This window comes from Stenella coeruleoalba (genome assembly GCF_951394435.1).
Source record: "Stenella coeruleoalba genome assembly, chromosome: 3".
In the NCBI taxonomy this organism is placed as follows: Eukaryota; Metazoa; Chordata; class Mammalia; order Artiodactyla; family Delphinidae; genus Stenella; species Stenella coeruleoalba.
The window spans coordinates 161,132,544-161,145,609 of record NC_137148.1 but is presented as its reverse complement, the minus strand read 5'-3'; the positions used below and the strand labels follow the sequence as shown (position 1 = coordinate 161,145,609).

General features: G+C 43.2%; 1 protein-coding gene across 1 annotated transcript in view; it reads left to right on the top strand.

Annotated features, from left to right (window-relative positions):
• The window catches only part of CALR3 (calreticulin 3), a 31,685-nt gene that overhangs the window by 11,226 nt on the left and 7,393 nt on the right, over nt 1-13,066 (top strand). The window contains exons 4-5 of the mRNA XM_079916105.1: nt 5,873-5,967; nt 11,323-11,511. Coding sequence (XP_079772231.1) covers nt 5,873-5,967; nt 11,323-11,511 — 284 coding nt within the window. The remainder of the gene's footprint in view (nt 1-5,872; nt 5,968-11,322; nt 11,512-13,066) is intronic.

The following is a 13,066-nucleotide window of genomic DNA, read 5'->3' as shown; positions in this document are numbered from 1 at the left end:
AAAGATGGAGAGTTATTGCTTAATGGGTATAGAGTTTCAGTTTTACAAAATGAAAAGTGTTATGGGGATTGATGGTGGTGATGGTTGCCTAACAATGTGAATGTGTTTAATACCACTGAATTGTACACTAAAAATGGCTAAGATGGTAAATTTTGTGTTGTACGTATTTTGCCACAATAAAAAAAAGGTGGAAAAGAAAAAGCTTTAAGGATGAAAATGTATTTTTAAAATATCCATCCATAATACAGATTTGGGGACTTATTCTTTAAAATTATTTTCTCTCATGTGACGTTTTCCCATGCTTATTTAAAATTTTTTCATGATTAGGATCAGGCTTCAGACACCTAGTTATGCTGTCCTTATATTTATATACAGCTGATCTTGATGTTATTGTAGAAGTAAAAAGAATATTATTTTATTACATATTAGATTACTTATTAGATTTAGATCTAATTCTGCTCTGTCATTTTGGAGAGTGAGGCAACTTCTCCAAGGACACAGCATTAGATCGATCCAAAGTTTCCACAGATTGCGCACTCCCCGACTCCCTGCCCAGAGTTCTCTCTACCTACCACGCCTCACATTTACTCTTTTTTAAAATATTTATTTATTTATGGCTGTATTGGGTCTTCATTGCTGTGTGCGGGCTTTCTCTAGTTGCAGCGAGCGGGGGCTACTCTTCATTATGGTACGTGGGCTTCTCATTGCGGTGGCTTTTCTTGTTACAGAGCACAGGCTCTAGGCCCGTGGGCTTCAGTAGTCGCCGCATGTGGGCTGAGTAGTTGTGGCTTGGGCTCTAGAGGACAGGCTCAGTAGTTGTGGCACACAGGCTTAGTTGCTCTGCGGCATGTGGGATCCTCCCAGACCAGGGCTCAAACGTGTGTCCCCTGCACTGGCAGGCGGACTCCTAACCACTGCACCACCAGGGAAGACCCTCACATTTACTCTTGAATTAAGAATCTGGAATGGAAAAGGTCTTTATTTAGATTAAAAAATAAATTTAAATGTTTTGTTTATGGTTATTATTCTCTTAAAACAGGATGGCAGAGATATCTAGCAAAAAAATAATACCTATTGAATTAGAGATGATTTCACAAATATTTGATTTAGTTAGATTTAGTAAACAAAATAACCACAAATATCCACCAAAATACTACTTTTAAATATACACAGCATGTCTGCTACATTTAACTTGCAAAGCAGCGTATGTTGGAGTAAAATATATATATATATATATATATATATATATATATATATATAAATTTTCCGCATTATTTTGCTTTTAACTCAAAATCAGTTACATTTTACCCAAACCCATTGTGTCACTATTCGAACACTTCCTGTGATTTCTCAGCTCTTTCCTTTGGTTTGAGAGCAGCTTGCTAGTGTTGAAGAGGAAAAGAGAAATATGTTTTATTGGGCCCTTGCCAGGGTCCTTACCCATGCAATCTTAGATTATGTGTAAAACCCTAGGAAATGGGTAACACAGCCCCCATTTTGCAAATAAGGAAACTGAGGGTCAGAAAGATTAAAATACTTGCCCAAAGGCAGGTCAGCCCAATTTCAGAGCCCATCTGCCTACCCCATTCTTCACAAAACTCCATTACTGCATAACTATTTTATGACTGCTGTTAATGGAAAATGTCCAGATTTTTCTGGTCAGATCTGGGCACATTCTGAAGCTGAATTTAATAGTAAAAGTGTGTAGGTGCTTAGGAATAGAGAGGAAAATTCTGACCAATTTCGAAGGAAAAATAAATTTCATGTTTCAATCCTGAGACAATAGACTTTCATACAAATAGTTTACATAGCTTTTGTTTTAAAAAATTGAACTGGAATGTTTTCCAGCAGTGACAAAAAAGGAAATTACATAAACCACGCGTCCTCCGGGAACTCAACCAGGAGATAGATGTGGTGTTCTTTGTCGGTTCCGTAGATGGTATTTCCAAGTAAAACGTCGCATCTACTCTGGCAAATTCATAATATTCTTTAAGTAATTATGTGCAGCCTAGATCTCTCTTATTTAATCTGGAGGTTCATCACTGCAAGTTCTAGAAGAAGTCACAGTCATCTGCTTGTGTTTACACAGGGTTTGTTCACAGGGGTGGGTGCAGGCCTGGGTCAGTGGATGTGGTGGAATTCTGTCTGAGACAGAAAGACACGCAGATACTTTAGTACATTCCTATGGCTTAAAGTCAATGAAGCCGCAGCAGGGTAATTCCAAACAGTCTCGGAAGGTTTCACAGATTTTCCAGATCCCTCCTGTAAACCTTGCTTAGAATATTCAGAACTTCTTTGTCTCTGAGCCGGAATACAGTGTCCTACAGCATTGCATTTCCTTAGTGACTGAAACTTACGTGGCAATTTAAAAATCGTTAACTTTTTTTTTTTAACATCTTTGTTGGGGTATAATTGCTTTACAATGGTGTGTTACTTACTGCTTTATAACAAAGTAAATCAACTATACATATACATATATCCCCATATCTCCTCCCTCTTGCATCTCCCTCCCACCCTCCCTATCCCACCCCTCTAGGAGGTCACAAAGCACCGAGCTGATCTCCCTATGCTATGCAGCTGCTTCCCACTAGCTATGTATTTTACATTTGGTAGTATATTTAAGTCCATGCCACTCTCTCACTTCTTCCCAGCTTAGCCTTCCTCCTCCCCGTGTCCTCAAGTCCATTTTCTACATCTGCGACTTTATTCCTGTTCTGCCCCTAGGTTCTTCAGAACCTTTTCTTTTAGATTCCGTATATGTGTGTTAGCATACGCTATTTGTTTTTCTCTTTCTGACTTACTTCACTCTGTATGACAGACTCTAGGTCCATCCACCTCACTACAAATAACTCAATTTTGTTTCTTTTTATGGCTGAGTAATATTCCATTGTATATATGTGCCACATCTCCTTTATCCATTCATCTGTTGATGGACACTTAGGTTGCTTTCATATCCTGGCTATTGTAAATAGAGTTGCAATGAACATTGTGGTACATGACTCTTTTTGAATTATGGTTTTCTCAGGGTATATGCCCAGTAGTGGGATTGCTGTGTTGTATGGTAGTTCTATTTTTAGTTTGTTGTCGTTGTTGTTTTGCGGTACGCGGGCCTCTCACTGTTGTGGCCTCTCCCGTTGCGGAGCACAGGCTCCGGACGCGCAGGCTCAGCGGCCATGGCTTACGGGCCTAGCCGCTCCGCGGCATGTGGCATCTTCCCCGACTGGGGCACGAACCCGTGTCCTCTGCATCGGCAGGCGGAGTCCCAACCACTGCGCCACCAGAGAAGCCCTATTTTTAGTTTTTAAAGGAACCTCCATACTGTTCTCCATAGTGCCTGTATCAATTTACATTCCCACCAACAGTGCACAAGGGTTCCCTTTTCTCCACACCCTCTCCAGCATTTATTGTTTGTAGATTTTTTGATGATGGCCATTCTAACTGGTGTGAGGTAATAACTCATTGTAGTTTTGATTTGCATTTCTCTAATGATTAGTGATGTTGAGCATCCTTTCATGTGTTTGTTGGCAATCTGTATATCTTCTCTGGAGAAATGTCTATTTAGGTCTTCTGCCCATTTTTGGAGTGGGTTGTTTGTTTTTCTGATATTGAGCTGCATGAGCTGTTTGTAAAATTTGGAGATTAATCCGTTGTCAGTTGCTTCATTTGCAAATATTTTCTTCCATTCTGAGGGTTGTCTTTTCATCTTGTTTATGGTTTCCTTTGCTGTGCAAAAGCTTTTAAGTTTTATTAGGTCCTGTTTATTTATTTTTGTTTTTATTTCCATTTCTCTAGGAGGTAGGTCAAAAAGGATCTTGCTGTGATTTATGTCATAGAGTGCTGTGCCTATGTTTTCCTCTAAGAGTTTTATAGTGTCTGGCCTTACATTTAGGTCTTTAATCCTTTTTTTTTCTTTTTTCGGTATGCGGGCCTCTCACTGTTGTGGCCTCTCCCATTGTGGAGCACAGGCTCCGGACGCGCAGGCTCAGCGGCCATGGCTCACGGGCCCAGCCACTCCGCGGCATGTGGGATCTTCCTGAACCAGGGCACGAACCCGTGTCCCCTGCATTGGCAGGCGGACTCTCAACCACTGAGCCACCAGGGAAGCCCTTTAATCCATTTTGAGTTTATTTTCGTGTATGGTGTTAGGAAGTGTTCTAATTTCATTCTTTTACATGTAGCTGTCCAGTTTTCCCAGCACCACTTATTGAAGAGGCTGTCTTTTCTCCATTGTATATTCTTGCCTCCTTTATTGAAAATAAGGTGACCATATGTGCGTGAGTTTATCTCTGGGCTGGGCTTTCTATCCTGTTCCATTGATCTATATTTCTGTTTTTGTGCCAGTACCATACTGTCTTGATGATTGTAGTTTTGTAGTGTTGTCTGAAGTCCAGGAGCATGATTCCTCCAGCTCCATTTTTCTTTCTCAATATTGCTTTGGCTATTCGGTGTTTTTTGTGTTTCCATACAAATTGTGAAATTTTTTGTTCTAGTTCTCTGGAAAATGCCATTGGTAGTTTGATAGGGATTGCACTGAATCTGTAGATTGCTTTGGGTAGTAGAGTCATTTTCACAATGTTGATTCTTCCAATCCAAGAACATGGTATATCTCTCCATCTGTTTGTACCATCTTTAGCTTCTTTCATCAGTGTCTTATAGATTTCTGCATACAGGTCTTTTGTCTCCTTAGGTAGGTTTATTCCTAGGTATTTTATTCTTTTTGTTGCAATGTTTCCTTAATTTCTCTTTCAAATTTTTCATCATTAGTGTATAGGAATGAAAGACATTTCTGTGCATTAATTTTGTATCCTGCTACTTTACCAAATTCATTGATTAGCTCTAGTAGTTTTCTGCTAGCCTCTTTAGGATTCTCTATGTAAAGTATCATGTCATCTGCAAACAGTGACAGCTTTACTTCTTCTCTTCTGATTTGGATTCCTTTTATTTCTTTTTCTTCTCTGATTGCTGTGGCTAAAACTTCCAAAACTATGTTGAATAATAGTGGTGAGAGTGGACAACCTTGTCATGTTCCTGATCTTAGAGGAAATGGTTTCAGTTTTTCACCATTGAGAACAACGTTGGCTGTGGGTTTGTCATATATGGCCTTTATTATGTTGAGGGAAGTTCCCTCTATGCCTACTTTCTGTAAGGTTTTTATCATAAATGGGTGTTGAATTTTGTCAAAAGCAAAAATCATTAACTTTGAATAGAACCCTTTATAAATTTCACAGTTCATTGGAACCTACGTACTGATTATAACCTCTTTTTTGCTTAAGATGTGGTGTTATCTTTAAGAAAATATATATATACGTATGTGTGTTGTCTTGGAGCATAACAATAATAACAACAAGTATTGAGCATTGCCATACTAAAAGCTTTACATACATTAGCCCCTTGAATTGGCAAAATAGCTTTGTGAAGTCAAGATTAACACCCCTATTTTACAGACCAGGACCCTGAGGCATGGGAGGTGAATATGTTAGTTGCAAATATATCTCAACAGTGAAGGAGAACTGGGATCGGAGCCAGTCAATCCAGCTCTGAAGCCCTCCTATGGGTACTGGAGCCTTGGTCAGAGCTTCAGAGTGAGGGCCTGAGGCTCAGACAGCACATGGGAGAACGCTTACTAGAGTGTTGTTAGACCTTCCTTCTCTTCCTCACATTCTGGCTTACACTCCAATCCAAAGTGGCTGCACTGACCGTGACCTGAACTGAGTGTCACCATCCGTTTAAATATCTCCACAAGAACATCTGATTATTCCCAGACATGTAAGCTTCCTGTGCCTTGTATATTATTTCAGGAGAATGGTTGGGGATATCCTGTGTTGATGCATGACAGAAGGAAATTGAGAGCAGTTAATATTTTTTTTTGTAGGACCCGATATTTGTGGATTTGATGTCAAGAAAGTTCATGTTATTTTACATTTCAAGAATCAGTATCACTCAAACAAGAAATCAATCAGGTGTAAGGTAAATTCTTTCATATTCAAATCAGTGATCATGTTAACTCTTGCCAGATAATAACGTAAGTTTATAGAAAATAGTTTTGACCTTAAAATATTTAAGTGAACTATGGATGGGCCTTGTCTGTCCTGTCCCTGCTTTCCAGTTTAGCAGGCCTGTTAGAGACACTTGTCCACCACTTTGATTGGTTCGGTTTCCAAAGTTTTTACCCACCGGGAGGGTACACGTCTCACTGTGAGCCATGACGTTGATTTATAAAATGCCCCATAAGGGTTACAACAGGATGCTCACATTTCAGCTCTACCCATCATCATTAAGGAATGAAATATTCAGGGTGAAAAAAAATTCTGGTGAAATTAATCTTCAAAATACCAAAACAATTTAAAATGGGAATATTTCTAAAATGAATGCATACATGCTTTACATTTTTACCCAGGGGATCCTGTGAAAATGACATTTTAGGTCTTAGGGCCTGTTTATAACTCAATGGCCTTACCTGGGGCTTCTCCAAAGAGGCAGCTTGCATTAAGTCCCTGGTGTGTGGGCCTGGGAAGGGGAAGTACACTCCCTAAAACTCATCCCCCCACACTTTGAAGGTAAGCACCAGGAAGCAGGGACCTGTCCCCCGAGGCATCCCCAGCACCCATAGCCTCTGTGCATCTGGGCAGGAGGCCAGTGTATTTCAAGATCATTGACAGCCAGGAGCGGAAGCCTCCGTAACTGTCCCTTATTCAGTCTCGACCTGAGCAGGGGGCACTCGGCACCCTCACAAAGCCCCAGTGAGTCTCTGTTGGCAGCATGGTTTCTTGCCAGGTCCTGCCTGCTGACTTGATGGTTCTAAACGATCAGCAGGTCCCCCATGTACTCAGAGGCCTGACACCCCTCCCTTGAGCATGGAGGGGAGCTCAAAATCCAAGTCTTCCTCCTCCACCTTAGTGTTGGACCAGAGGACCAGTCTTCATGATATGATTCCCGAGCATTTGTTCAGTTGCAGCTCAGGCATGCAGGAGAGAAAGGGGATGACACTACCAGATGGAGGCTGTGAGGTCTGGCCTGGACTGTGCCTGGGAGGCCAGAGCTCGGTCACCTGCGGGCAGCAAGCCTGCAGGGCCCTGAGTGGCGCTGGCCGGCGCACAACTCCCTCAGACAGGTATTGGTATTTCTGCAGCCTGTTAGAAAAATAAGAGACAAGTCTGCTGAAGGAGCCTTGGCACCTTGGATCATAGCAGCTAGTCAGCATCACAGACTCCTCGGTGAGGAGCAAGGTTATCTTCTTGGGGCTCCGATTCACTCTGCAATGCTGTAAAAGAAACGCAGTGGTCAGCCCTCAAGGATTTTCAAGGAGGAGGTCTGGCCTGCATTGTTAAAAAAAATACCTCAGGAGATTGGTTCAAGATAGCGGAGTAGACAGATGTGCGCTCACTCCGTCTTGCGAGAACACTGGCATCACCACTAACTGCTGAACAATCATCGACAGGAAGACACTGGAACTCACCGAAAAAGATACACCACATCCAAAGACAAAGGAGAAGCCACAATGAGACAGTAGGAGGGCTGCAATCACAATAAAATCAAATGCCCTAACTGCTGGGTGGGCAACTCACAAACTGGAGAACAATTATACCACAGAAGTTCACCACTGGAGTGAAGGTTCTGAGCCCCATGTTAGACTTCCCAACCTGGGGGCCTGGCAACAGGAGGAGGAATCCCCAGAGAATCGGACTTTGAAAGCTAGTGGGATTTGATTGCAGGACTTCAACAAGACTGGGGGAAACAGAGACTCCATTCTTAGAGGGCACACACAAAGTCTTGTGCGCACCAGGACCCGGGGGAAGGAGCAGTGACCCCATAGGAGACTGAACCAGACCTACCTGCTAATGTTGATTGGTCTGCAGAGGAGGGGGTGGGTGGCTGTGGCTCACTGCAGGGACAAGGACACTGGCAGCAGAAGTTATGGGAAGTACTCATTGGCGTGAGCCCTCCCGGGGTCCTCCATTAGCCCCACCAGAGAGCCTACTCAGGCCAAACAACCAACAGCGAGGGAACACAACCCCACCCATCAGCAGACAAGTGGATTAAAGTTTTACTGAGCTCTGCCCACCAGAGCAACACCCAGCTCTACCCATCACCAGTCCCTCCCATCAGGAAGCTTGCACGAGCCTCTTAGATAGCCTCAACCACCAGAGGGCAGACAGCAGACACAAGGAGAACTACAATCCTGCAGCCTGCCAAAGGAAAACCACAATCAGAGAAAGATAGATGAAATGAAAAGGCAGAGGATTATGTCCCAGATGAAGGAACAAGATAAAACCCCAGAAAAACAACTAAATTCCAGAAAAAGAATTCAGAATAATGATAGTGAAGATGATCCACGACCTTTGAAAAAGAATGGAGGCAAGGATTGAGAAGATGCAAGAAATATTTAACGCAGAACTAGAAGAATTAAAGAACAAACAAAGATGAACAATACAATAACTGAAATGAAAAATACACCAGAAGGAATTGATAGCAGAATAACTGAGGGAGAAGAATGGATAAGTAACCTGGAAGACAGAATGGTGGAAATCACTGCTGCAGAACAGAATAAAGAAAAAAGAATGAAAAGAAATGAAGACAGCCTAAGAGACTTCTGGAACAATGTTAAATGCACCAACATTCGCATTATAGGGGTCCCAGAAGGAGGAGAGAGAGAGAAAGACCCGAGAAAATATTTGAAGGGATTATAGTTGAAAACTTCCCTAACCTGGGAAAGGAAATAGCCACCCAAGTCTAGGAAGTGCGGAGTGTCCCAGGCAGGATAAACCCAAGGAGAAACACACTGAGACACATAGTAATCAAATTGACAAAAATTAAAGACAGAGAAAAATGATTAAAAGCAACAAGGGAAAAATGACAAATAACATACCAGGGAACTCCCATAAGGTTAACAGCTGATTTCTCAGCAGAAACTCTGCAAGCCAGAAGGGAGTGGCACGATATATTTAAAGTGATGAAAGGGAAGAACCTACAACCAGGAACACTCTACCCAGCAAGGCTCTCATTCAGATTTGACGGAGAAATCAAAAGCTTTACAGACAAGCAAAAGCTAAGAGAATTCAGCACCACCAGACCAGCTTTGCAACAAATGCTAAAGGAACTCCTCTAGGCAGGAAAGAGACTAGAAACTTAAAACAACCTTGTACATGTATAGTCTGCTATATCAAAACCTCATGGGAACAGCAAACCCCCAAACTACAATAGATACACACACAAAAAAGAAAAAGCAACCCAAGCACAACACTGAAAATGGTCATCAAACCACAAGAGAAGAGAACAAAAGAGGATGGAAAGAAAAAAGACCTACCAAAAAAAAAAAAAAAAGGTACTTCCCTGGTGGTCCAGTGGTAAAGAATCCACCTTCCAATGCAGGGGACACAGGTTCGATCCCTGGTCAGGGAACTAAGATCCCACATGCTGCGGGGCAACTAAGCCCGCACGCCACAACTACTGAGCTCACGAGCCTCAACTAGAGAGCCTGCGTGCTGCAAACTACAGAGCCCATGCACTCTAGAACCCGCGCACCACAACTACAGAGCCCACGCACCCTGGAGCCTGAGTGCCACAACTAGAGAAGTGAAAACCAGCATGCCACAACTAGAAAGAAGCCCGCCCGCAGCAAGTAAGAGCCCGCACTCTGCAACTAAGACCCGACACAGCCAAAAAAAAAAAAAAAAAAGACCTCGGATGTTCTAGGGAGGAAGGGGTGGCGATCAACAGACAGGGAGATGGGTGAGATTGTTAGGTCAAGGCTTCAGCGGGATGCAGAACACGGGAGCGTTTTGACAGATGATTCAGGTGTAGGGTCCACACATCTTGATGATGTTTGGATTCTGGGTGCTGAGGGTATGGATGATGACTCTCAGTGGCGTTGCTCTTAAACAGTAGGGGAAACAAAGGCCAAGAAAGGGGTCAGGGCAGACTCAGGGGTCATGTTTAGAATAGTTGGTTGTGAAATCCAGGCAGACATCGAGGTAGAGGTGTCGAATAAATTGTTGGAAACTTTGGGTCTGAAACTCGGCTGAGGGTTGGGATTAAAGATGTTGGCTTGGAGCTGTTTGCATATGTGTGGGTGTCGATGTTACCCCTCAGGAGACTCTGGGCCGGTGGACAAATCCCAGAGGGTGCCAGCCATGGGGCCAGCAAGCCCAAAGTCTAAATTAAGAAAGACAAGTGGAGACAAAGGCAGGCAGAGAGCAGGGGGAAAGCGTTTGGAGAATTGTGCACTCAGCTGTCACGGCGGGCTACAAGGGTTGAGGGGGACACAGAGTAGGCTGTAATACTGGTCCCGGGACAGAGTCATTGTCTGCGGTGTGGCAGAGCAGAGGGGTACTGAAAAGACGTTTTGATTGGGTTCTTAGCAGGGAGAGACTCCTCCTGACAGAGCCTTTATACTGGGGCAGTGGTTCCCAAACTTGAGGAGCGTCAGAGACCCTGGAGGGCCTATGAAAGTGGCCAGAGGGTCCACGAGGCTCTGATGCAGCAGTTCGGGGCTGACCTGGGAATGGGCATTGCCCATGTTCCCCCAGTGATGCTGCTGCTGTTGGGGTATGGTGCAGGGGTCCCCTCTGCTGCTGACAGTCAGATACGTCCTGGTCACCCCCAGCCTCCCCAGACACCCTCCCATCCACCTTCCAGCCCTCCTTTATTTTTTATTTTATTTATTTATTTATTTTTGGCCACACTGCGTGGCATGCAGGATCTTAGTTCCCCAACCAGGGATCCAACCCGTGCCCCCTGCAGTGGAAGCGTGGAGTCTTAACCACTGGACCACCAGGGAAGTCCCCAGCCCTCCTTTATTGAATGTTAAATGCTTTCCTTGTGTCCAGCCTGCGGCTTTAACCATGACCAAAAGGCGCACCAGGCCTGCCCTCCCCAAGCATAAATTGTTGGACAACACAGAGAGTTAAAAATTCTCCCTTGTGTTGAGAAATAGAGTGGGCTTCATTTGGTGTCTTTCAGAATGCAGAGCCAGAAGTTGTTTTGCATAGAACTTTTCTTAAGTCCAACAACGCACTGGTCCCTCGGTTTACACCAATCACCCCATCATAACTGCCTGGGGGATTATAGGTGAAAGCCATTGTCTTTGCACAAAAGGGAATCAGCCACTCAAGAGAAAGCTGCCAGTAGTGAGGAAGTATTCTACAAAGGGGTGAGTCTTCTGTAGGACACCCTTTCATTGTCAAGTCAACCCCTATTTCTAGAACGTCTCTGCTTTCTGTTTACAACAAGGCTTTGACCCATGACGATTTATGCTGCATATCTAGACCTGCCTTGAAACGTTAAGGGTCTTATTCTTTTCCTTTTCTCCCCCAAAACATTCAGGTTGATGGCTTCACACACCTCTACACTCTGATTTTAAGACCAGACCTCACTTACGAAGTGAAAATTGATGGTCAGTCGATTGAATCCGGCAGCATAGAGTATGACTGGCAGCTCACATCACTGAAGAAAATGGAGAAGCCTTCAGCAGAGTCTAAGGACTGGGACCAGGCTACAGAGGGCAAATCCCAGGTGTGGATTTTTCCCGCAGAACTGCTAGAAAGTATACAAGTGTAGTTCGTAAGTACCCAAGTACCGTACAATTGCTGCATGGCTGGGAATCATGATGGCAGCAATCAAAGTGCCCTCCTCAGAGCATATATGCTGAGACCAGCCACACAGACTGCACACTTCAAGGTATTGTGAAAGAGTTAAAATATCTGAGATGAAAGTAAGTAGGGTTTGTTTTTGTAACCAATGTTTTTTTAAAAAGGAAAATGTATCAGCAACCTTTATAAAAATGATTTTCTTGTCATTCTGCGTTTGAGCATAAGTATTTTTGAGCATCACACTTGTGACTGCCAACCAAGAATCAATTATCGTAACAGGTATATATTAGTTTCCTAGGGCTGCCATAAAAAGGACCACAAGCTGGGGGCTTGAAACAACAGAGATGTATTCTTTCAGTGCTCCTTGAAGCCAGAAGTCAGAAATCAGCAGGGCCGCACACTCCGTCTGAAGGGTCTAGGGGAGAATCCTTCGCTTCTTCCAGCTTTAGTGACTCCCAGCGTTCCTTGGCTGGTAGACACATCACTCCGATCTCTGCCTCCTTTTCCACATAGCCTTCTATTCTTTTTGTGTCTCTTCTTTCTCTTATAAGGACATTTGTCATTGGATTTAGGGCCTACCTGGATAATCCAGAATTATAGAATGACCTGTCTAGAGATCCTTACCTTAATTACATCTGCAAAGACCCTTTTTTCCTAATAAGGTCACATTCCCAGATTCTGAGACTTAGGACGTTGAGAAATCTTTTGGGGAACTCAACCTGCTATTAAGCTACTTTTTTTTTTTTCCATTTACGTTAGTCATTGTTGTAACATTCTTCTTTGTACACCAAACATTATGCCAAAATGTAAGCTATTTATCTTAAGACAATTGTCTTTGCCATAACTGAGAGTACTGTAACTGATGTTTACAATTAATTTCTGGCAACTTAAAATACTAGTGGCATTGCTGTCTAATAGTCAAATACTTCATCATAGATGGAATGTAATTATGAAATTAAAATGGCATCTTGTTTGGACTTAAATTATTTGGCAACCCTTTTCTTTCATAGATGATCAAAAGTAAACTTCCATGAATTTGGAATCCATGTGTCCAATCAATGAGAATGTCTTCAGATTAGAGTAAAATCCCAATCATATAAGGCTTCCCCATCATTTCTCAAGAAAAAGAAAAAAGGCGGGAAGTTTTACTCTCCCTTTCTTACCTTCAAACCAAAGTAAAAAAAGTAGTTTTTCACCTGGAAAGAGCATTTACTTTAAACAAGGTACAGAATGGCAAAGAAACTGACGCTGAGGCTCCCAAGCTCAGGAGATACGGGTCTTAGGACTGAAATCCTGGCTGCCTCTGGGCTACAAGGATGCCATCCTAGCAGTGCAGGTGTGCCTTGGTGCCGGGTGTACACGAGGCAGGTCCCCAGAGGAGCCAAATCATTCTTTCAGAAAGCTCGTTCCCAAACTGGCCATGTTCTGTCCATATGTTCAGTTCTGTGTGATCTCCTAAACAGTGTGGTTCTTTATGG